Below are 25,976 nucleotides of genomic sequence, written 5' to 3'. Positions count from 1 at the left end.
CTGTACCTCATTCCTCGTCTGAAGAAGTGTGCATGCACACGAAAGCTTACGTTCTGAATAAAACTAAATTGGTCTTAAAGGAGCAATTGACTCCTATTTTGCTGTTTTCCAAGTTAAAGAACTAGAGGAATCCAATAGAACTGTACACCATTATGTACAAAACTGCCCAAGGCAGATTTCCAGTGGATATTGCTTATTCAAAAAAGCTGTCTTTTCCCAAAAGCTGCCCACTGAAACCCCAGTCTTGGAAATCCACCACTCAATTGGTTCCCTAGCGGGTGTCACAAAAGAGAAGCTGGTGTGCAAAGGCTGTAACAGGACCTAAAAGCACCTTCCTCACTCCCCACCCCCCCCCCACTGCCCCGCTACAGAAAACGGGCTTGCAAATGACAAAGGGCCTTTAGAGAGACCCAAGCCAACAGCCACCGCCAATTAGGCCAAATGCCAATTAGTGACCTGGGCCCCTTTCAGAGAGACACCACTGGGGACATAGAACTCATTAGCGGCAAGCGGTCTGGAAGGATCGGATCCCTTTCCAAGGGAGTAGCCGTATTGAAGCTGGACTACGGTCACATTGCTTCCATGTTAGACTTTCTTGCAGAAATTATGACTAAAAAGAAAGGGAGAGGAGAGGAAAGGAGAGGAGAGGAGAGGAGAGGAGAGGAGAGGAGAGGAGAGGAGAGGAGAGGAGAGGAGAAGAGGGGAGGGGAGAGGAGAGATCTGGGGTGGGGTGCCTCAGCTCACACTGATTTAGATGGGATGTGGCAGGGGGGTGGGCAGAAATTACAGTGCCGGATTAAACCCTGTGGAGGCCCCTAGGCAGTCAAAATCTCTGGGCCCCCTCGCAAAGTTGGAGTGCCCGCTCCACTACCCACTACCCCTGCTGCAGCCTGCAGCCTGCAGCCACCTTCTTAAAAGCCCCTTTGACTAAGCTGCAGGGGAGAGGCAGAGAGAGGCAAACTTGGCAGCAACGGCAGCAGCAGCCGCACCAGGCAAGTCAGGCAAAGAGCGGCTCAGTTGCTGGCTGCATGTACAGGCTGGGAGGGCTGCAAGCAGGGGGGAAACCGGGGGCGGGGAGCGGGAAGCCCGCCCAAAGCTCCTAAAGCCAGTGCCTACTTGGCCTAATTGTTAATGCGGCCCTGGGAAATTAAACCCCACTGTGCCATTATTCTAGGCTATTCCACTGGCGCTTCTCAGTGTCTGACTTAGTACAGAGACCCATTCACTTCTCCACACACAAGTCCATGAGCATATAAGATTGCCTGGTGCAGAATCAGACTGCTGGTTCATTTAGCCCAGTGTAGTCCAGATGGCAAGTCTGAGAACCTTGTGCAGGCAAAAGTGACCTCCCATAAACATTCCCATTGACATAACGCAGGGTTGCCAATTCCTAGGTTGGGGGCAGGGGAGGTTTGGAGGCCCTCCCCACACTTCAGGGTCATCAGAAAGGGGGGAGAGGGAAATATCTGTTGGGCACTCCATTATACCCTATGGAGACTGGTTCCCATAGGGTATAATGGAGAATCGATCCATGGCTATCAGGGGCTCTGGGGCAGCTGTTTTTTGAGGTAGAGGCACCAAATTTTCAGCATAGCACCTGGAGCCTCCCCTCCAAGAAAACCCCAAGTTTTAAAAAAAATGGACCAAGGGGTCCAACTCAATGAGCCTTCAAACAAGGTACCCCTATCCTTCAGTATCTTCTAATGGAGAGAAGGCATTTAAAAGGCATGCGGTCCCTTTAAATAGATCCAAGTGGGCAGCCGTGTTGGACTGAAGTAGTTGAACAAAGCAGGAGTCAAGTTGCACCTTTAAGACCAACCAAGTTGTATTCAGAACGTCAGCTTTCGTGTGCTCTCTAAGCATACTTCATCAGATGAGGGGATCAGGTATTGTGGGCTGAAATCCCTATAAATGTGATGGCCAGAACTCCTTTTGGAGTTCAATCATGCTTGTCACAACCTTGCTCCTGGCTCCACCCCCAAAGTCTCCAGGCTCCACCCCCAAAGACCCCAGATATTTATTGAGTTAGACTTTGCAGTCCTTCATATATTTGGAAGCTATCTTCTAGAATCTAGATGAATGAATCAGGAGTTTAAAAGATACATGGACTGGGAGGGCAGTGCCCTTTGTAGTGTAGTGGTTAAGTGTGCAGACTCTTATCTGGGAGAACCGGGTTTGATTCCCCACTGCTCCACTTGCACCTGCTAGCATGGCCTTGGGTCAGCCATAGCCCCTTGCAGAGCTGTCCTTGAAAGGGCAGCTGCTGTGAGAGCCCTCTCCAGCCCCACCCACCTCACAGGGTGTCTGTTGTGGGGGAGGAAGGGAAAGGAGATTGTGAGCTGCTCTGAGACTCTTCGGAGTGGAGGGCGGGATATAAATCCAATATCTTCATCTACCTCACAGGGTGTCTGTTGTGGGGGAGGAAGGGAAAGGAGATTGTGAGCTGCTCTGAGACTCTTCGGAGTGGAGGGCAGGATATAAATCCAATATCTTCATCATCATCAGCAGCAGCAGCAGATTACATGGTAAAAACATTCCCAAACTGTCAATCTCCAGAGTGTTGGCAAGTTTCTTGCCTCCTCATCCCCTTAGCATAGAAAATTAGCAGGAAAGGAGGAGAAGGAGAAGAAGAAGAAAGGAGGAGAAGGAGAAGAAAGGAGGAGAAGAAGAAGAAAGGAGGAAGAGAAGAAGAAAGGAGGAGAAGGAGAATATGATAATATTGGATTTATATCCTGCCCTCCACTCCGAATCTCAGAGTCTCAGAGCAGCTCACAATCTCCTTAATCTTCCTCCCCCACAACACCCTGTGAGGTGGGTGGGGCTGAGAGGACTCACACAGCAGCTGCCCTTTCAAGAATGACTCCTGCGAGAGCTATGGGTGACCCAAGGCTATTCCAGCAGCTGCAAGTGGAGGAGTGGGGAATCAAACCCGGTTCTTCCAGATATGAGTCCACACACTTCACCACTACACCAAACTGTACGCCAAATTGTACCCTGCTGAGGCCCTTCCCCTCCCCAAACTCTGCCCTCTCCAGGCTCCACCTCCCAAATCTCCAAGTAATTCCCAACCCAGAGCTGGCAATCCAATTAAAATGCTACCATAGAATCTAGCCATCAAAGCTGCTGTTCTCTCTAAGGTAAATGAGTACATGGTAATCTGCTGTCTGCAGAGCAGCTGTATTTCCAGGAGATCTCCAGGATGTTGGTAAGCACAGAGAAAGAGATTACAACACTTTTCTTTTTAAAAATTCTGACCTCCCCCACCCCTCACTCTTCGTATTCTGGACCAATGTTCCCTCTAAACTGCAGAGTCTTGTGAGCAAAAATTCTACTTTGTGACCTACTACTGCTATAAAAGTTGTGAGCTAAAAAGGTAAAAAAGGTCAAGGCAGTCCCCTGTGGAAGCACCAGTCGTTTCCAACTCTGGGGTGACGTTGCTTTCGCAACGTTTTCACGGCAGACTTTTTACGGGGTGGTTTGCCATTGCTTTTCCCAGTCATCTACACTTTCCCCCCAGCAAGCTGGGCACTCATTTTACCGACCTCAGAAGGATGGAAGGCTGAGTCAACCTCAAGTCGGCTACTTGAACCCAGCTTCTGCTGGGATCGAACTCAGGTCGTGAGCAGAGAGTTCAGACTGCAGTACTGCAGCTTTACCACTCTGCGCCATGGGGATCTTAGTTGTGAGCTACTGGCATTTCAGTTATGAGCTACTGTATAAATTGGATTGCTCTGGGGCCATTTTTCCTGTGCTAAGACAAAAATGTGTGAGCCGGAGACGAAAGATCCGGGAGCTAGCTCACACTAACTCAGCTCAAAGGGAATGCTGTTCTGGACTATAGTCTGTAGGAGCCCCTAGGGTTGCCAGGTCTGTGTTGGAAAATACCTGGAGACTTTGGGGATGGATGAGAGAGGGCGGAGTTTGGGGAGGGGAGGGGCCTCAGCATGGTCCAATGGCATAGAGTCCACCCTTCCAAGCAGCTGTTTTCTCCAGGGGAGCTGACCTCTGCCAGCTGGAGCTCAGTTGGAAAAGCAAGAGATCTCCAGGCCCCACCTGGAGGCTGGCAACCCTAGATCCCTTTTGCCCTTCCCCTGTTCAATGGTGTAGTGGTTAAGTGTGCAGACTCTTATCTGGGAGAACCAGGTTTGATTCCCCACTCGTCCACTTGCACCTGCTAGCATGGCCTTGGGTCAGCCATAGCTCTGGCAGAGGTTGTCCTTGAAAGGGCAGCTGCTGTGAGAGCCCTCTCCAGCCCCACCCACCTCACAGGGTGTCTGTTGTGGGGGAGGAAGGTAAAGGAGATTGTGAGCCGCTCTGAGACTCTTCGGAGTGGAGGGCGGGATATAAATCCAATATCTTCTTCTTCTTCCCTCTGCACACACACACACACACACACACACATCTTTTATACCAATGCCAGTTCTGCACAGGGGCTCCTGAGTCTCTCATGCCCAGCAGGGGATAAGGAGAGGGGAACAATGGCCCGATTGTCGGGAGACCCGAAGGAGGTGTTTTGGCTGCAGTGACAGAGGCCACCAGCTGAGCGAGGCTCCGCATCGCTGAGACAAGCTCTCTAGGCCCTGGATTGGTGGAAGAGGGCAGGGGGCGGGCATTCATGATGGTGGTGTGGGGGGAAGCTGTGCCCCCATGATGGACAGTCACAGTGTTTGAAGAGGGCCTGGTCCAGAATTCTGGGCTTCAGGAGGTTTTCTGCTTAAAAAAAACACCAAATTCCAGGGAACTGGGAGGGAGGAATGACAGGCATCTCAAGAGTGAGCTCTTGGGAAGAGCTGTTATGAGCAGGGGTTGCCAACTCCAGGTTGGGAAATTCCTGGAGATTGGGAGGTACAGCCTGGGATAGGGCAGGTTTTGGGTAGGGAAAGGACTTCAGCTAGTGTTGCCGAGTCCAGTTTAAGAAATATCTGGGGATTTTGGGGGTGGAGCCAGGGGACCTTGGGGGTGGGGACAGGAGACATTGGGGGTGGAGCTAGGAGCAAGGGTGTGATAAGCACAATTGAACTCCAAAAGGGAGTTCTGGTCATCACATTTAAAGGGACTGTGTTCCTTTTAAATGCCTTCCTTCCTTTGGAAATAATGAAGGATAGGGGCACCTTCTTTGGGGGCTCATAGAACTGGACCCCCTCATCCAATATTTTTGAAACTTGGAGGGTGTTTTGAGGAGAGGTACTGGATACTATGCTGCAAATTTGGTACCTCTATATCAAAAAACACCCCCCCCCCCCGAGCCCCAGATACCCATGGATCAATTCTCCATTATACCCTATGGGAATCTGTCTCCATGGGGAATAATGAAATGTCCAGCAGACATTTCCTTCCCACCATCACTTTTTGATGACTCTGAAGCGGGGGGGGGGGGGGACCTCCAAACCGGGGGATCCCCTGCCCCCACCTGGGGATTGTACATACACACAGGAAACCCCCACAGATGGATTGAACAACAGAGATGGCTGATGAAAAAGTCTAAAAGACCACTCAAATCCTTTGCAACCCAAATTCTATTATATTCATAGAACACGTCAAAAGAGCCCATTATGCTTCTTATATATTACAAACATGATTCCTATCCTTGTATTAGAACATAAATCTTTATCGAAGTTCTTAAAGTTACAGTCCCATGCACTGGCAATTAGCATGTCCTGCGGTCACCACCCAATGATTTAAAAATCCAGCACAAAATCCAGTTGCCAACTTTTCTTCTCTGATGGGTGATGTCGTCAGGTAGCACTTGTAGGCCGTAAAGGAGCTGTATTTCTTTTGGTTTCAAACAATGTTATTAGCAACATATGGTAATAAATTTCAATTTCTTACTTCATTAATAATTACTTTTTTTTTAATCTATCCCATATGTTACTTTCTACTCACCCCTCACCCCGTTACTTGACCCCCGCTGGTGTTATATACTTAAAATCTTAATATTAAAGGTACCCTTAATTAATAAGAACCAAAATTAATATCCTCCTCCCTCTTGTACTTAGTCATTATCAAAAATTGTCCAATGTCCTTTTATTTTCCACTCTTTTTCTACGTATCTTCTGAACTTTTTCCACTCCATCTTAAATACTTTTAAATCATAGTCTCTTAAGGTCCTTGTTAACTTGTCCATTTCACGCCATGTCATAACTTTTACAATCCAATCCCATTTCCTCTGGTATTTTTTCTTGCTTCCACAGCTGAGCATACAATGTCCTCAAGTACCAGATTAAAGTTCTATCTTCTTTTGGAAATTTTTCCATTTGTAATCCCAACAGAAAAGTCCCTGCAACTTTGTTAAATTCGTATCCCAAGATCTTAGAAATCTCTTGTTGAATCATCTGCCAATACTTTTTCGCTCTTTCACAAGTCCACCACATATGGTAGAAAGAACCTTCATGTTTTTTTACATTTCCAACATCTATCTGGCAAAAGAGCTGTATTTCTTTAAAAAAAAAATAGGCGGCAACATGTATCCTAGGTTGACTTCATGTTTCTGTAATCCTTTAGAGTCTACAAGTAACTTCACGGTTGGCAGCCCTACAAGAGATGGTAACCGTAGGCAGGCCATCAGATTTTTACGAGCTTACAGGAAGTGTGCTGACTGTTATGAGGACTCATTTTCGTTTTGGGAAAGCTTTTCCGGAAGGATCTCGCTTGGTGGTCATTGCAGAATCCAGAGGGAGAGAAGAGGGGAAGGGGGCTCAATTTGAATTCACCCTATAAGACGAAGTCATAAACATCAGTGCATCTGTGTCCTCCTTAAATCTCCCAGCAGAGGAAACGGCGGGGCCAAAAATCGGATTGCACAACCACATCTGTTTCTCAGTATGGTTGGTGTCAAACAACTTAAAAACATGAAAACTCCAGAACTGTCTCCTTGGAGGACCCTTCTGCCCACACCCTGAGGCCACGGCCAAGGAACATTCTTCCTGGATTCTCCCCAGCTGTAAAACCCGTGATCTCAGCCAGCAATTCTGAATGGACAGGGTTGCCTCTGGAACAGGGACACCAGCCTCAAAGTCAAACCTGGAGACCCCCCAGAATTACAGTTAATCTCCAGACTACAGAGATCAGTCGCCCTGGAGAAAATGGACGCTTTGAAGGATGGACTCTATGGCCTTGTATTCCGCCTTGGTCCCTGCCCTCCATACCCAGATCTCCAGGAATTTCCCAGTCTGGATCTGGCAACCCTACTCCCCCATCCCCTGCAGGTGGAAAACAGGGAGCTGGCAACACTACTTTGGAGCTGTGAAAGATTCACCAAGGCAAGGCAGGTCCAAGGATTCTAGGAGTTCTTCAGCAAGACCTTACAGCAATGCTGATTTTGCTGATGAGGGATGCTGGCTCAGTGGAAGAACATCTGCTTGGTAAGCAGAAGGTTCCAGGTTCAATCCCCGGCATATCCTAAAAAGGGTCCAGGCAAATAGGTGTGAAAAACCTCAGCTTGAGACCCTGGAGAGCCCCTGCCAGTCTGAGTAGACAATACTGACTTTGATGGACCGAGGGTCTGATTCAGTAGAAGGCAGCTTCATATGTTCAGATGATGATGATGATATTGGGTTTATACCCCGCCCTTCACTCTAAATCTCAGCGTCTCAGAGTGGCTTACTATCTCCTTTACTTTCCTCCCCCACAACAGACACCCTGTGAGGTAGGTGAGGCTGAGAGAGCTCTCCCAGAAGCTGCCCTTTCAAGAACAGCTCTGCAAGAGCTATGGCTAACCCAAGGCCATTCCAGCAGCTGCAAGTGGAGAATCAAACCCAGTTCTCCCAGATAAGAGTCCACGAACTTAACCACTACACCGAACTGGCTCTCCAGTTTGAGAGGGAGGGCAAGAAGGAATTAGTGCTCGGCTGTTGAGGCCCTTTCTTATATGCCCAGGGTAATGCCGATTGCCATTTTGGGGTCAGGAAGGAATTTTCCTCCAGGACAAATTCCCCAGGGATCCTGGAGGGTTTGTTTTGTTTTGCCTCCCTGGGAGAGCACGAGGAGGTAGTTGTGAATTGCCTGCACTGTGCAAGGTGGTTGGACTAGATGACCTTTAAGTACCCTTCCAGCTCTATGTTTCTAAGACCTGCTGGTGGCTTCCCTTAACCACCAAGAGAATGGGCAACACAAGGGGATCTGGAGAATGCTTCCCCCTCGCATCCAGTACTCAGTCAGCTCTCTCTTCTTACTCCCCAGTTCCCAGGAGCCCAGCAAAATTTTAATATGCCAGTCCAGATGACTGAATATTATGGTTGCCAACCTTCAGGTGGAGCCAGGAGCTCTCCTAAAATTATGACTGATTTTCAGACTACAAAAACGGTTTCCCTGAAGGAAATGGCAGCTTTAGGGAGGGGGTCACCTCTACGGAATCTCATCCCTGCTGAGTGTTCCCTCTCTTTTCCAAACTCTGCCTTTCTCAAGCACCCCCTCCCCCAAATCTCCAGGAATTTTCCAAGCCAGAGTTGGCAAGCCTTCTTGGCAGGCTTCTGGAACCTGACATTTGTCTGCCTCAGGCAACCTCTGGCACCGCCCACATCCCCAAGGAAAAATTCTGTGCAGAATCCAAGCAATTGTTCAGTTGTCAGCTGCCTGGGACAAAGTATTTGACCATTTCATGGACTTGCCTAAAACATAAGCAGCTTTTTCTCTAGCATTTCCCCACTCAGCTGAAATCACATGGATTGGTACCTTTAAAAACTGCAAGCTTTTCCTCCAAATTCTCTTCATCGCTAAACTTCGGGTCACAGAGAAACTCCTGGGGAAGGAAGAGAGAGAGAAAAGGAAAAAAAAATCTCAAGACATAAATATGCAAGAAGAGCTCTCCTGGATCAGGTCAGAGGTCCATCCAGAGAGAAGAGAAGAGATTGGATTTATACCCCACCCTTGACTACCTGAAAGCTGCAGTACTGCAGTCGGAGCCCTCTGCTCACGACTTGAGTTCGATCCCAGCAGAAGCTGGCTCAGGTATCCGGCTCCAGGTTGACGCAACCTTCTATCCTTCCGAGGTTGGTAAAATGAGTCCCCAGCTTGCTGGGGGGAAAGTGTAGATGACTGGGGAAGGCAATGGCAAACCACCCCGTAAAAAGTCTGCCGTGAAAACGTTGTGAAAGCGACGTCGCCCCAGGGTTGAAAACGACTGGCGCTTGCACAGGGGACCACCTTTACCTTTACCTACCTGAAGGAGTCTCAGAGTGGCCTGCAGTCTCCTTTCCCTTCCCCTCCCCACAACAGACACCCTGTGAGGTAGGTGGAGCTGAGAGAGCGCTGACAGAAACTGCTCTTGAGCAGAACAGCTCTGTGAGAACTTGTGACTGACTCAAGGTCACATCAGCGGGTGCACGGGGAGGAGTGAGGAATCAAACCCAGATTAGTGTCCGCAAACTTAACCACTACACCAAACTGGCTCTAGTCCTGCATCTGGTCTCACGCCATAGCTAGCCAATTGCCCAGGAGGGCCAACAAGCAGGGCATAGTGCCCAGACTTTCCCCAGATGTTCTCTCATAGTGCTCAATTCAAAGACTGCCTGCCTCTGGAGGTGGAGGTTCTTTTCAACCATCATAGTGGCCTTAGATGACCTCTTCTCTATCCCTTTTTGTTGTTGTTGTCCAGTCGCACAATCTATCCCTAACCAGCCCCGTAGCCAGGATTTGAAGAATTGGGGGGGGGGCCCTGATTTTTTTCAGGGGGCACATAGTAGCCCCAACCTCCATGGCCTTCTCTCCTACCACCACTGAGGAGGAAAGCTGCCAGCTCACTGCCATACAGCCTCCCCCCTCCCCACAGCTGCCCCAAGGTGATCCCTTTCCACTCCTCTTCCAACAGCTCTGGTGGGGAGCCACTCAGAGGTTTAGATACGTGCTGCACAGTCTCCTGCCCTTACCTGTAGCATGATCCAGCTAGGCAAGCCCGGTGGGACAAGGGGGGGGAGTGGAAGGTGCCACCAAGTCGCAACTGACGCCTGGGGCTACCAGACCTCCAATTCAGATTTCTTCCTGTTGGAGGGCGAGACGAGGCTGCCCAAGCGCAGCTCGCACTCTCGCTCAGATGGCTAGCAAGACCAGGCCAGAAAACCCCTGCAGGTGAACATCACCTCTCCACTGATCCCCAGCCCCAGACTGCAGCTGAGACCTCCACTTGTGTGCACCTGCCTACCCTATCCCGACCTGTCTGCAATGGAGCCATCCGCCCCCTACCCCCGCCGCACCACTTGAGGGCCAGAACGGCCTCTTCTTGCAGGCGCCCTCTAGCCCAACGTAGAGCTTAACTTTCAGTCCTGGGCGCTGAAAGTGCTCCGTTCTTTCTGCTTGCTGAGGGAGTCAGAGATTTCTTCCAGCCCCTAAGCAAGCAGAAGCAACTCTGAGCTTAACATATGAACATATGAAGCTGCCTTCTACTGAATCAGACCTTTGTCCATCAAAGTCAGTATTGTCTTCTCAGACTGGCAGCAGCTCTCCAGGGTCTCAAGCTGAGTTTTTTCACACCTATTTTGCCTGGACCCTTTTTTGGAGATGCCAGGGATTGAACCTGAGACCTGCTTCCCAAGCAGATGCTCTACCACGGAGCCACCGTCCCTTCCCCGAACTTTCAGCCCTGGGCTCCAAAAGTGCCCTGTTGTTTCTGCTTGCTGAGGGGTCAGAGATTTCTTCTGGCCCCTAAGCAAGCAGAAGCAACTGTGTAGATTCACAAGAGCAGAATGCAGAAGGATGCAGCCGAGGCACTGGAGGCTGCTTAGGGGCCCCAAGTCAGGGAGCCCTGCCTAGCAGTCAGGGGGCTGTGCCCCCACAGGTCCTCTCATAGCTACCGGCCTGTCCCTAACCCCCTTTCAAAGCCGCCTATACAAGTGGGCAGCCGCAACGTCCACCGGCAATGAACCCCACAAAATTATTGACTGATACTACAGGAAAGACCCCCTCCAATACTAGAAGCAAGCAAAGCAAGAACACACTCCATAAAGACCACTGCTGATCCACCCCACTCTGCGTTACTCCCCCGCCCCCCCCCCCCCCCCACACACACAGAGTTTCAGAGCAATGCAAACTGATTCCCTGGCAACTGATCTGAAATCTAAGGCTGCATGTTTCAGATAACAATACTTGGCATTTCTATCACAGTTGGAAGGGTCCAAAGCGTTTCATGCCCATCATATCTCAGTAGCCATTACAATACCTCACTAAGGCCAGCACCATTATGCCAACATTATTGCACAGAACTGATTCCCTGCACAGAGACTTGTTTGCCAGAAGAAGGTTTTTAATCAGCTGCGGATCTATGAAAGCTATTCCCAGGGGAAAAAATTACATGTGCGTGCCCCTGTATGTGGATTAAATGTAACATGCAAACTGCCTCAATGCATGTAAAAACAAAACATCAACTGTGCATTGTAAGTGCCTTCCCTGTCGTTTGTAAACAGGGCTTCTGGAGACGACCAGGGGACAGTCCCTTCCCCTCACATGCCTGCCTTGGTTTCCCATTCTGACATGTTACTGTTTTATTGGTTTCCCATGCAAATGCTATTCAGACCAAATGTTCTTTCGATTTGTTAATTTCACTAGTTTGCCATTGGATTCTAACTTTGTGCCACTTTGCATTCTTAACCACTGCCCACCAGCTATACGCAGCTCTGCTCGTCGTACCCCATTCCATTGTCTGATGAAGTATGCATGCATACGAAAGCTTAAAAGGTCAAGGTAGTCCCCAGTACAAGCGCCAGCCATTTCCGACTCCGGGGTGACGTTGCATCACGACATTTTCATAGCAGACTTTTTTTTCCGGGGTGGTTTGCCATTGCCTTCCCCAGTCATCTATACTTTCCCTATTTACACCCACTTTGGAAGGACGGAAAGCTGAGTCAACCTTGAGCCAGCTACCTGAGCCCAGCTTCCACTGGGATTGAACTCAGGTGAGCAGAGCTTAGGACTGCAGTATTGCAGCTTTACCACTCTGCGCCACGGGGCTGCCTATACGAAAACTGACATTCTCCTTTTAAACAATTTTATTGATAACATATGGTAACAATATCTAACTATATCATTACTATCTCTAACCCATATGATATTTTCCAATCCCCCCTCCCTCCGTTACTAGACTCCCGCCGAGGTTATATACTTAAGTTCAGTTATAAAGGTACCCTTATCCAATCAAAGTTCAATATCCTTCTTTTCTCATATTCATATTAAAAAATTGTCCAATGTCTTTTTACATTCCACTCTTTCTCTATATATCCTCTAAATTTCTTCCACTCCTTTTTAAACACATCCAAATCATAGTCTCTTAAAGTTCTTGTTAATTTGTCCATCTCACTCCACGATAAAACTTTTACAATCCAATCCCATTTCTCTGGTATTTTTTCTTGCTCCACAACTGCGCATACAATGTCCTACCAGCTGAGAGCAAGTACCAAATTAGAGTTCTATCTTCTTTTGGAAGGACGGAAAGCTGAGTCAACCTTGAGCCAGCTACCTGAACCCAGCTTCCACTGGGATTGAACTCAGGTGAGCAGAGCTTAGGACTGCAGTATCGCAGCTTTACCACTCTGCGCCATGGGGCTGCCTATACAAAAACTGACATTCTCAATAAAACTTCGTTGGTCTTAAAGGTGCTCCTGCCTTCAGTGACCCTCGTCCAGCCACCTCCCTCCTGCAGTTGAACCCCTGAGGGTCTTTCTCTGCATTTCCTGCATCCTTTCAACAATGAGGAGAAGCCCCAACATGATCTCATGGCTCCCTCCCTCCCACCCTCAGCACCAGCGGCACATTCCTCACTGCAGCCATCACCAGCATCTGCTCTCCATTTGGATCACATCTTGTCCTCTTCCTTGTGTAGGGAACACGGATCCTCCAAGGGATGACGGCCAACATGCAGGATGCTGCTGGTCTCCATGCGCTACGCACATGTTTTCAAATGCAGGCTTCAGGGCCCCAGCCAGGAGCGGAGGCAGGCAACCAGACTGGCTTTTGCAGAACTGATCTCCTTCACTCTCTCTTATTACCAGGGACAGGGTTGGTTTTTCCAACACCCATCACCAGTCCGTTTAGGGTTCCCAAGTCCAATTCTTTTGGGGACTTTGGGGGTGGAGCCAGGAGACTTTGGGGGTGGAACCAGGAGACTTTGGGGGTGGAGCCAGGAGCAAGGTTGTGAGAAGCATAACTGAACTCCAAAGGGAGTCCTGGCCATCACATTTAAAGGGACCATGCTTTTTAAATGCCTTGCCTCCAATTGGAAATAATGAAGGATAGGGGCCCCTTCTATGGGGGCTCATAGAACTGGACCCCCTGGTCCAATCTTTTTGAAACTTGGAATGTATTTCGGGGAGAGGCACTGGATGCCATGCTGAAAATTTGGTGCCTCTATCTCAAAAAACAGCTGCCTCAGAGCCCCAGATACCGGCAGGCCAATTCTCCATTATACCCTAAAGGAATTGGTCTCCATAGGGTGTAATGGGGCTATAGGTCCAGCAGACGTTTCCCTCTTCCTCCCCTTGCTTTCTGATGACTCTGAAGCAGGGGGAGGGTCTCCAAATCAGGGAATCCCCTGCCCCCACCTGGGGATTGGCAACCCCAAGTCTACCACTGTCCTTGTTTTATTTGAGAGGAAGATCCGAGAGCTGACACTGAAGAAAAAAAATGTAGCATGCCACATTCCCTTCTGTCTCCACGACTGCAAATCCAGATAGCAGACGCTGGTGAATAATGCCTTTGCAGCTGTGAGTGCAAGCAGACCCATTGGAAGAAGAAGAAGCACCCTTGTGTTAAAAAAAAAATGCAATCGGTTCCATTTCGATTTCAGTACGGAGACCAGGGGCATCCAGCTGCTTGGCAGCCCAGCCCGGCCTGATGTTGTAAGAGCTTGCAAGCGAAGCAGGGTTGGCTATAGTGAGGACTTGGATGGGAGATCACCAAGAAAGACCGGGGTTGCTATGGAGAGGAAGGCAACGGCAAATTGCCTCTGTTCATCTCTTGCCTGGAAAACCCTGCAGAGCCATCATGAGTCAGCTGTCACTTGACAGCACACTATTATTATTATTAGTTGCTTTTTTGTAGCAGGAACTCCTTTGCATATTAGGTAGCAAATCCTCCAAGAGCTTGCAGGGCTCTTCTTACGGGGCCTACTCTAAACTCTTGGAGGATTGGCTACATCAAGGGGGTGTGGCCTAATATGCAAAGGTGTTCCTGCTACAAAAAGCCATTATTGTTGTTGTTGATTTGTTGTTGTTGTTAGCGTTAACAACAACAATAATATTTTAATTCAGTGGCACCTTTTAGACCAACAAAGTTTTATTCAAGGGAATAGCTTTCATTTCTGTTTATACCCCACAGTAAAAGAATAATTCAGATCAACAGTAAAACAATAATTCAGATCAACAATTAATAACAGAAAAACCTACAGCTTATGTCGGAAAGAAAATACATATATGTGACCCCCAACCACTCCAGTGTCCACAAAATATAAAAAAATAGCAAGGCAGTGGGAAGGGGGTATAGACCAGGGGTGGCCAAACTGTGGCTCTTTCACACATATTGTGTGGCTCTCAAAGCCTCCACTGCCCCATTGGTTATCTTGGAGAAAGCATTTGTCTCTTTAAATCTCTTCTCCTAGCCAAACCAGCCAACGGCCTAGAGAATGCATTTAAAGTTAAAGTTGCTTCTTTCCACCTCTCCTTCCCTCCCCCCTCCCCATCTGTTTTCCTTCCTTCCTTCCTTGTGGCTCTCAAACCTCTGACATTTATTCCATGTGGCTCTTACATTAAGCAAGTTTGGCTACCCCTGCTATAGACAGTATTACTGAAGGAGTGGGCCTGTGCACTGTGGATAAAACTGTGTTGGTCTTCAAGGTGCCACTGGATTCAAACTTTGTTCTACCGCTTCAGACCAACACAGTTGCCCACCTGGAAACGATCATCAACAGCAGCACAAGAGAGGAACGGCTTCCCCCCAAATGCCCCATTATAAGGCTTCCTTCCCAGCACTGATGGCCAAAGGCTCCTGGACTGGAGACTCTGGATCCCACCCAGAGTCTTCAGCAGGCAATTTACCACTGTGCTGGCAAACGTAAGCAGGGAGAGCAGAGGGGTCTTTGGCTTTAGGTGCCAGGAGAGGACAAGATGTGAATGAGATCAGGAGACAGCATTTCTGTGTGGGATCACGGGTTGCTTCCAGAAACCCTGGACAGACCAAGAAACTACAGGCCAGCCCCGCAGCAGGGGGAGGGGGCCCTTTAAATCATGCGGGAGGCTGGTGACTGCTCCTGCCACCCCTGCTGCAAAATTTAGACCGCCCCCCCCCCGATCAGCTGATTTCTGGGCTCTATAACCGTCACGGGAGGGGCAGCGGCTGCTTCTGGATGCCCCTCCCATGTGATCTAAATCACGCCAAGGGGAGGCAGCAGCCTGGGGGTGAGGGGCCCCCAAAACTATCAGGGGGCCAGGCCCTGTGGGCCCCTGGTTAGCTATGGGCCTGCTACAGGCAATCCCTCAGTAGGGTCACAGCATCCTCATGAAGTCTAAAGGAGTTTCTGCTGCTGTGGAAGGCCCCATACCATTGTGTGTGTGTGTGCCTTTACCTTGCCATCTCAACACAGTTGGTATGTCAAATATGCCACAGTGATCAGGGAGGCCTGGCAGAGGTCAGCCAGGAGCTGTCCGCACAGCTGTGGGGGGGGGGGGAGAGTAAAGCGAAAGGGAAGCTCTTCCAGCTCCCTCCCTTCTCCATCTCAGCAAAGAGGCTGTGGGGGAGGAAGGGACAAGACTCAGACTGTACAGCATGGAGGCTGCGTTGCTGCGTTCCTAGACTGTTTTGGTGGGCGGCTGTGTTGTTCTGCAGAAGTAGTTAGATTTGAGCCCAGTAGCTTCGGCGGGGGAGGGCGGGATATAAATAATTTTTTTTAGCACCTTAAAAACCAAAAGAGGTTCGAGACAGACGGTCCAGGGCTTTTTTTGTAGCTTTGCATATTAGGCCACACACCCCTGATGTAGCCAATCCTCCTGGAGCTTACAGTTAGGCCCTGTACGAAGAGCCCTGTAAGCTCTTGGAGGATTGGCTACTACATCAGGGGGTGTGGCCTAATATGCAAAGGAGTTCCTGCTACAAAAAAAGCTCTGGAGGAATGGAGATCTAAGTCTTTTTATCCCGGTTGGAAGGTGGGAGGGGTGTTGTAAAGAATGCTTGTGAAGGATGCACAGGTACAACGCATGTTGTCATCAGCTTGATTAGGGCAGAGGGGAAATGTTTGGGGGTAGGAAATTAGCATCTGTAGTGAGATAAAAATCTGGTGTCCCTGTTCAGCCCTGCAGAGGGTCCGTTGTTCCGAATCCGGGAATTAGCAGTCATAGCAATCTCATGCTTAAAGCCCAGCGGCACCTTTAAGACCAACAAAATGTTATTCAAGGTATGAGCTTTCGTGTGTGTGCACACGCTTCCTTGTGCTGTAATTTCCCCTTGACCAGTTCTCCCACTGGTTTTTGGGCATTGCCATTTTTAACGTCAGATTTATGCCCGTTTATTCTTTGGCATGAAGGAGCTCCGCGGCACAGAGTGGTAAGCTGCTGTCCTGCATTCCAAGCTCTGCTGAGTTTGATCCCAGCAGAAACTGGGTTCAGGTAGCCAGCTCAAGGTTGACTCAGCCTTCCTTCCTTCCTTCCTTCCTTCCTTCCTTCCTTCCTTCCTTCCTTCCTTCCTTCCTTCCTTCCTTCCTTCCTTCCTTCCTTCCTTCCTTCCTTCCTTCCTTCCTTCCTAGGTCAGTTAGGGTTGCCAAGTCCAATTTAAGAAATATCTGGGGACTTTGGGGGTGGAGCCAGGAGTCTTTAGGGGTGGAGCCAGGAGACATTGGGGCGGAGCCGAGAGCAAGGGTGTGACAAGCATAATTGAACTTCAAGAGAGTTCTGGCCATCACATTTAAAGGGACTGCACAAATTTTTAAATGCCTTCCTTCCATAGGAAATAATGAAGGATATGGGCACCTTCTTTTGGGGCTCATAGAATTGGACCCCCTGGTCCAATCTTTTTGAAACTTGGGAGGTATTTTGGGGAGAGGCACTAGATGCTATACTGAAAATTTGGTGCCTCTATCTCAAAAAACAGACCCCCCGATACCCGCGGATCAATTCCCCATCATTCCCTATGGGAATCGTTCATAGAGGTGCATGATGGCTCTGGGGGCGGGGCTTCCCCGGCCGGCCAGCTGGCTGGGGGAGGGGGGAAGCCTGTAAAACCGGGGAATCCCCCTCTGGGACCTGGGGATTGGGAAGCCTAAGGTCAGCCAAATGAGTACCCAATTTGCTGGAGGGAAAGTGTAGATGACTGGGGAAGGCAAAGGCAAACCACCCCGTCAAAAGTCTGCCAAGAAAACATCCTGATGCGCAGGGATGGCTCTACTCCAAGGCAAACTAGGCTATTGCCTAGGGCGCCCAGCCTCCGGGGAATTAAAAAACTCAGTGATGTTATCAGTATGGGGGGTGGGGGATGCCAGACATTAGCCTTGCCTAGGGTCTCAGACAGTGCAGGGCCAGCCCTGCTGATGTGACATCACACCGTGGGTCGGTAACGACTCGGTTCTTGCACCTTTATTCTTTTGCACAGGGGGTGACATGATCTCTGGGACCAGGGCCTGCAACAAACCAACCTGCCAGCTCGGTCCCCATGTCCCCTCTGACAACACAACAACTGGACCTAAGAATGCTAGCCCCACCATCTCAGCTTCATCCACTCGTTCATCTTCCCATGTTCTACGTGCCACCACCTGTCAGCAATGCCCTTCCCGCTCTCTGCGTCGGACCAACAGGTCAGTCCCTATGCCAAAGAATAAATGGACATAAATCAGATATTTAAAAGTGCAACGTTCAAAAACCGGCAGGAGAACATGTTAGCCTGACCTAAGAGTGGCGGTCTTCAAACAAAGACATTTCATAGTGAAATGGCAGCACAAGATTGCTGAACTTGAGTTAATTCACAAATTCAGGGCTTTTTTTTGTAGCAGGAACTCCTTTGCATATTAGGCCACACACCCCTGATGCAGCCAATCTTCCAAGATCTTACAGGGCTTTTAGTACAAGGCCTACTGTAAGCTCAAGGAGGACTGGCTATATCAGGGGTGGGTGGCCTAATATGCAAAGGAGTTCCTGCTACAAAAAAAGCCCTGAAAAACAATGGATATCCTCCCCCACGCCTTGTGCTGAACAGAGACATGGGAGTCTTTTCTCATTACAGATGCCAATTTTCTACCCCAAGCGTTTCCCCTCTGCTCTTTTCAAGCCACTCCTACCTTCTGGCTAGGATGAAAAGACCCCGATCTCCACTTCTGTTCTACTACTGTGTCTGACAAAGGGTGTTTGACTCACGAAAGCTTACACCTGGAAGCTCTTGTTGAAGAAGAAGAAGAAGATATTGGATTTATATCCCACCCTCCACCCCAAAGAGTCTCAGAGCGGCTCACAATCTCCTTTACCTTCCTCCCCCACAACAGACACCCTGCGAGGTGGGTGGGGCTGGAGAGGGCTCTCACAGCAGCTGCCCTTTCAAGGACAACCTCTGCCAGAGCTATGGCTGACCCAAGGCCATTCCAGCAGGTGCAAATGGAAGAGTGGGGAATCAAACCTGGTTCTCCCAGATAAGAGTCCGCACACTTAACCACTACACCAAACTGGCTCTCTACAAAAAAAGCCCTGAAAAACAATGGATATCCTTTCCTTGTTGGTCTCTAATGACTCAAATCCAGTGGTTCTAATTGACTGTGCAGTCAACGGCCCATCCTCCATGAATTTGATGGCACAGATTGTGTTTGCTCAATTGGCTAGAAGTACGCTAGAGAAGAAGAAGAAGAGGAGGAGGAAATTGGATTTATACCCCACCCTTAATTCAGAGCCCTGTGGTGCAGAGTGTTAAAGCTGCAGTACTGCAGTCCTAAGCTCTGTTCACGACCTGAGTTCGATCCCTGGTGAAAGCTGGGTTTTCAGGTAGCTGGCCTGAGGTTGACTCAGCCTTCCATCCTTCTGAGGTTGGTCAAATGAGTACCCAGCTTGCTGGGGGGGAAGTGTAGATGACTGGGGAAGGCAGTGGCAAACAACCCCGTAAAAAGTCTGCCGTGAAAACGTGAAACCAATGTCACCCCAGAGTCAGAAACAACAGGTGCTTGTACAAGGGACCTTTCCTTTCCTTTTTTCAGAGTCTAAGAACAGTTTACAATCTCCTTTCCCTTCTCCTCCCCACAACAGACCCCCTATGGGGTAGGTTAAGGCTGAGAGAGCTCTTTGAGAACTGCTCTTGAGAGGACAGCTCTGAGAAAACTGTGACTGGCCCAAGGTCACCAACTGGCTGCATGTGGAGTAGTGGGGGAATCAAACCCAGTTCGCTAGATTAGAATCTGCTGCTCTTAACCACTACACCAAACCGACCAGAAGAGTTTTGAAACTTCCTGGTAGCGAACCTCTAAATTGTATGTAGGGCGTATTTCCCGGCTGTTCAAATGGCCAGGTGCATGTTGCACCCACCTGGAATGCACACGGGCAGTCTGAATGTTCCTCTTGCATGTATGTGGCCCATGCCTCTCCCAGCAGCAGGGGTGTGTGTGTGAATGTTGAGGCACGGATGAAAAAGAACTGCCTTTTTCAGAACCGGGATACTGCCACCCTAAATCTCTAGCGTGATCGCATCCATATCATCAGTCACTTAGCTAGCCATAATACAGGTCTGGTAGGATGTGTTAAGGACCAGTAATTGTGCAGATCTGCTGTAGTTGTTAGGAACTAGTCCCTGACAGTTGTGATTTGAGAAGAAGAAGATATTGGATCTATATCCCGCCCTCCACTCCGAAGAGTCTCAGAGCAGCTCACAATCTCCTTTATCTTCCTCCCCCCACAACAGACACCCTGTGAGGTGGGTGGGGCTGGAGAGGGCTCTCATAGTAGCTGCCCTTTCAAGAACAACCTCTGCCAGAGCTCTGGCTGACCCAAGCCATTCCAGGAGGTGCAAGTGGAGGAGGGGGGAATCAAACCCGGTTCTCCCAGATAAGAGTCCGCACACTTAACCACTACACCAAACTGGCTCTCCAATTTGGCACTTCTGTTTGTATTGCTAGCGTTGTTATCCTTGCTTATTAACGATTTACTTGCTTATTAATTATATTATTAATCCTTGCTTATTAATGATGTTGTGGCCTTTGCATGTACTAGCCCTTTACTGTGACTATATCACAAACCCTAACCTCCAGTGGTTTCTTTAGATAATTGGTATTTTGTGTGTAGTGGGTTGTTCCAGGTCTGCAGGTGGAAGAGGTTTTGCGAGCCAAGGAGGCTTTGGTCAGCAACGTGTGTGCTATCATAAAGGTGGGACGCCTCTAAGGTGTCACAACATCCCACTGAGGAAAGATGCACCTGTTCTCCAGGAGGGGCACACAATGCTTTTCTTGGCATGTGGCTGGGCTGGTATCTCATGAGCCATTCCCTGAGCCGGCAAAAGTACCACCCTACTATCCGCCCCGCCTGCATGAGGCATCACCTCCTCAGCCTTGTCGATGTCACGTAGTCACTGTGTGACAGAATGACAGTGCCATCCTAACAGAGTTTGAGTCCAGAGGCACCATTAAGACCAACGAAGCTTTATACAAGAGATCAGCGTTTGTGTGCACGCACACATCTTCAGATACACGGAAATGGAAGTTAGTTACCGGTCCATGCTGCGCTTTTTTTTTTTTGCCGCAGAAACTCCTTTGCACATCAGGCCACACCCCACCCCCTGATGTAGCCAATCATCCAAAAGCTTACAGGGCTAGAGAGAGAGACTGTAAGCTCCAGGAGGATTGGCTACATCAGGGGGTTGTGGCCTAATATGCAAAAGAGTTCCTGCTACCAAAAAAGCCCAGGTCCATGCATATGAGGTAGAGGGTGAGCATCACATTAGCATAATAAGGCTAATCAGAGAGGTTTAACACATGCAAGGACCAAACTGGAATGCCAAGCTTAATTCACATGGTCCCCATTCGTTTGGGTTTAATTCCAGGGGGGAAACATAGTGAAGGGAATAAATATATAAAACTGGGATAGATGGGCAGATGTTCCCTTCTTAAATGCTGAGAGTAATTGACTAGGACCCTGTTGTTCTGCCTTGTCTTCTCTCCAACGTAGTGCCTTCATCCTAACCCCAGTTACACCCTTCTGAAGTCCACAGACCTTAATGTACTTAGAAGGGTAGAATTCTGCTTAGGATAACAGTTTTACACAGCCACCCCTCTGCAAACTTTGACGAAGAGCTTCACAAGCCCTCTACCATATATCTCTCTTAATTCAGCACTGCATGTACATTCATTTGAACCCCTTACAACAGCCCTGCAAAGCAGACCAGTAGAATTATCTTCAGGGCTTTTTTGGTAGTAAAAACCCAGCAGGAACTCATTTGCATATTAGGCCACACACTCTGACATCACCATTGTTTCACGCAGGGCTTTTTGTAGGAAAAGCCCAGCAGGAACTCATTGGTGTATTAGGCCACACCCCCTGACACAACTGTTGTTTCACACAGGGCTTTTTGTAGGAAAAGCCTGGCAGGAACTCATTTGCATGTTAGGCCACACCCACTGGCACTAAGCCAGCTGGGATTGTGTTCCTGCGCAAAAAAAGGCTCTGATTATCCCCATTTTGTGAAGAGGGGAGTGAGGCAGGCCGAAAGCAAATTTGGATTGCCTAAGACCACCCAGTTATTTTGTGGCAGTGGCAAGATTTGAACTGGGGATCTTCCAGGTCACAACTCTCTCCACCCCTGTCCAAAGTCCGCGTTCTCAGTTGCGAATTAACTAACAAGCCGCAGTTCTGTCTGGGGTTAAACCTCTGCTCGAGCTGGCAGCCAAGGGCGTTCTTTCTAAACAGCCCGAAGGGATGCGGCATTAAAAATAAATTGCATTTGGCCGGTTCGAAGCCTTTCACTCGGCCTCCGGGTGGCAACTCTACCCCAGAGAGGTGAGGGGCCATCTCTCCCCAGATCAGCTCCCGCTTCTCCAGTTGCAGGCGGGCTTTCAAGCGACAAGTTTTCACCAGGACTAAAGAAGAGGTTTACTTAGCCCCTGACCCACTTAGAAGACTCCAGGGCCACATAGCCTGGATTACTCAGTGCAGGTTTGATATCCCTCAACACCACCAGTTTAACCCTTCATTTGCACTCACAAATCAAAGGCGGCTTTCAAGACAGCTTTCTTTCCTGCCTCAGCTCAATTACAGAACCAGGAGGCAGCGATCCTTTTTGGTCTGTACCTTCCCCTCCAGGGGCCTAGAACAAGTCAGGGTCCCTAATGTGGGGACTTAGGATTGCCAGCTTCCAAGTGGGCCCCGGAGATCTCCTGCTTTGAGAACTGATCTCCAGCTGGCAGAGATCAGCTCAGCTCCCCTGGAGAAAATGATCAAAACAACTGGAACTGGTGTAATCGATGGAAATAACAGAAAAACCACCGAAAGCAATAGGGTTGCCAATCCTCAGGTGGGGGCAGGGGATCCCCCGGCTTGGAGGCCCTCCCCCCGCTTCAGGGTCATCAGAAAGCAGGGGGAGGGGAGGGAAATGTCTGCTGGGAACTCTATTATTCTCTATGGAGATTTATTCCCATAGAAAATCATGGAGAATTGATCCTAGGGGGGCTGTTTTTTGGGGTAGAGGCACCAAATTTTCAGTATAGCATCCAGTGCCTCTCCCCAAAATACCCCCCAAGTTTCAAAAAGATTGGACCAGGGGGTCCAATTCTATGAGCCCCAAAAGAAGGTGCCCCTATCCTTCATTATTTCCTATGGAAGGAAGGCATTGAAAAGGTGTGCCGTCCCTTTATATATGATGGCCAGAACTCCCTTTGGAGTTCAATTATGCTTGTCACAGCCTTGATCTTGGCTCCACCCCTAATGTCCCCTGGCTCCACCCCCAAAGTCTCCAGGCTCCACCCCCAAAGTCCCCAGATATTTCTTAAATTGGACTTGGCAACCCTAGGAAGCAATGAAATGTACACGGAAACGTGTATAGATACATTTTAGCGCAAGGTGAAACGAAACTTCAACAAAACAAAACTAAGGAACACTGAGCTTTCAACACATGAATTTCCCCCCACAGTCTTTCAGTAACCCTGTAAATCGGCTTCATTCGAGTAGACTCAGTTGTGGGTGAACGTTTTTTTCCTCAGTGCCCAACTGCTAATGATGCGGAGAGTGTAAGGAAGGAACCGCTTATGAAAGGACTCCTCACGGTTTCGATCACTTCGTCAGCCTCCTTCTCCTGACGTTACACGGAGCCTCAGCTCAATTTTTTCAACATGGGTCTACGCATGCTCTCATCAGTTGCTGCCGGCTCTCGGAGACAAGATGGCACACTGAAGTTGTTAGTTGGAGCTCCAGCTGATACTTCTGATTGTGAGCCTTAGAGGGGGTTCATTTGGTTGAGCGCCCCTTAACAGGGCATCGGGAAGATGCTCCCTAGCAGAGAGAGTTTGTGGAGATAGTGAAGAGACGAAGGTCTCTCTGCTAAGCTCCATTTTGCCTCTTGCCGAGGCTTACAAACGCCGTTGGCCAGTCAACTGTGACCCAGCCCGGCACCCTGGAAGATTGAAGGACTTAAAGACTTCAAGATCATAAAACAGTAAGGATCTCTTATACAGCTCCGGCTGCAACGCCACTGAGGATGTTCTCCGCAGCTGAGAACGAAACGTCTGGAAGGAAAACTTTCTCCAGTAGAACACGGCACTTGATCCCGAAAGATTCTACAAACCCTAATGATCTCTTATACTTTCTTGGAGAAAACCTACTGGCAGAACTTTGCAGGGAATCTTTAAAAATAACACTGCAGAAATAAATTGTGATTAGTTTTGTTTTGTTTTAAGTTTCATTTAAACTTGCACTAAAACCTATTTATACATGTTTCCGTGTAAATTTCATTGCTTCCGGTGGTTTTTCTGTTTTCCTCTGGAGAAAATGGCTGCTTGGAAGGGTGGACTCTGGCATTGTGCCATGCTGTCCCCTCCCTGCCCTGTCCTGGCTCTACCCCCAAAGGCTCCAGGTATTTTCCAACACAGGCCTGGCAACCCTAAGGTGACCTCAGGTACCCACCAAGACTTTTTCTGGCTCCCAGCAAGTGTTTTAGAAACTGGGCGTGGCCAGGTGGGGCTTTTGCCAGCAAGTCTTCAGATCAGCCACTGGAGATATGTTTGGGAATGGAGATTCTGGAAAAATGTTGCTTTGGCAGCTAAGGTTGCAGTCCAATTCAAGAAATATCTGTGGACTTTGGGGGTGGAGCCAGGAGACTTTGGGGGTGGAGCCAGGAGCAAGGTTGTGACAAGCATAATTGAACTCCAAAGGGAGTTCTGGCCATCACATTTAAAGGGACCGCACACTTTTCATAATGCCTTTCAAATGCCTTTCCTTTATTGGAAATAATGAAGGGTGGGGCACCTTCTTTGAGGGCTCATAGAATTGGACCCCCTGGTCCAATCTTCTTGAAACTTGGAGGGTGTTTTGAGGACAGGCGCTGGATGCCATGCTGCAAATTTGGTGCCTCTACCTCAAAAAACAGCCCCCTCAGAGCCCCAGATACCTGCAGATCAATTCTCCATTATAGTCTATGGGAATCGATCTCCATAGGGAATAATGGAGTGCCCGGCAGACATTTCCCTCCCCCTCCCCCGCTCTCTGATGACCCTGGAGTGAGGGGAGGGCCTCCAAACTGAGGCATCCCCTGCCCTTACCTGGGGATTGGTAACCCTATTGGCAGCAGCTGTTAATCACCACAGCCCAAGGATCTTCACTATGTGATTGAAGGCAAGCTGCAGCAGCCATTTTGTGACTGCGCTCATCTCCCTGTGTCAGAATTCCAAATAGGGCCGCCAGCTAGGGTTGCCAAGTCCAATTCAAGAAATATCTGGGGACTTTGGGGATGGAGCCAGGAGACTTTGGGGGTGGAGCCAGGAGACATTAGGGGTGGAGCCAAGATCAAGGCTGTGACAAGCATAATTGAACTCCAAAGGGAGTTCAGCCATCACATTTAAAGGGACGGCACACCTTTTCAATTCCTTCGTTCCACAGGAAATAATGAAGGATAGGGGCACCTTCTTTTGGGGCTCATAGAATTGGAGCCCCTGGTCCAATATTTTTGAAACTTGGGGGGTATTTTGGGGAGAGGCACTAGATGCTATACTGAAAATTTGGTGCCTCTACCCCAAAAAATAGCCCCCCCAGAGTCCCAGTTACTCGCGGATCAATTCTCCATGATTTTCTATGGGAATAAATCTCCATAGGTAATAACAGAGTTCCCAGCAGACATTTCCCTCCCCTCCCCCCGCTTTCTGACGACCCTGAAGCGGGGGGAGGGCCTCCAAACCGGGGGATCCCCTGCCCCCACCTGGGGATTGGCAACCCTACCACCAGCCTCCAGGTGGGGCCTGGGGATCTCCTGCTTTGACAACCAGCTCCCCTGGAGGAAATGGCTACTTGGAAGGGTGGATTCTGTGGCACCATACCATACTAAGACCTCTCCCCTCCTCAAACCCACCCTCCTCCTGGCTCTACCCCCAAAAGTCTCCAGGTATTTTCCAACGCAGACCTGGCAACCCTAATTCAAAGGTGCCTGCAGGCTCCAAAAGGCCAGAACCCCTGGCCTAGATCCAGTCCTTGGCAAACCTTCACAATCGTGTGAGGAGATAAGAGAGCCGGAGTGTCATCCAATCTCCTCTCCTCTTCCTCCCCCATTCCCTTATCCGGGAAGAGTTTTTGTCTCCATTTTGATTGTCACAGGCGGCAGGAAGCAGGTGGTGAAGCCTTGTTGAAGGAGGATGCTGAGGGTGGGGAGTGGGGGGAGGAAGTTTGCGTGTGTGTGTGTGTGTGTGTGTGGGAGCAAGCAGCAGCCTTGAAGTGCCATGTGTGAGATGACATCCTCACCAATCAGTGTCTTGTGCAGAGCTTGAGTTTTTGCCTGCCGTGCAGCTGTCGGACGCACAGAGCTCCTTTGAGGAAAAGGGGGCAACGACTCCCCGCTTTAATCCACGCAGA

General features: G+C 49.3%; 1 protein-coding gene across 1 annotated transcript in view; it reads right to left on the bottom strand.

Moving 5' to 3' along the window:
* AIF1L (allograft inflammatory factor 1 like) overlaps positions 1 to 25,976 on the bottom strand; it is a 50,273-nt gene that overhangs the window by 10,075 nt on the left and 14,222 nt on the right. The window contains exon 3 of the mRNA XM_060250778.1: positions 8,671 to 8,737. Within this exon, the coding sequence (XP_060106761.1) occupies positions 8,671 to 8,737 (67 nt within the window). The remainder of the gene's footprint in view (positions 1 to 8,670; positions 8,738 to 25,976) is intronic.

The sequence above is a fragment of the Heteronotia binoei genome, chromosome 12 (genome assembly GCF_032191835.1).
Source record: "Heteronotia binoei isolate CCM8104 ecotype False Entrance Well chromosome 12, APGP_CSIRO_Hbin_v1, whole genome shotgun sequence".
Classification (NCBI taxonomy): Eukaryota; Metazoa; Chordata; class Lepidosauria; order Squamata; family Gekkonidae; genus Heteronotia; species Heteronotia binoei.
Note: the sequence above shows the minus strand (reverse complement) of the source record. Positions and strands in the feature narration are given on the sequence as shown.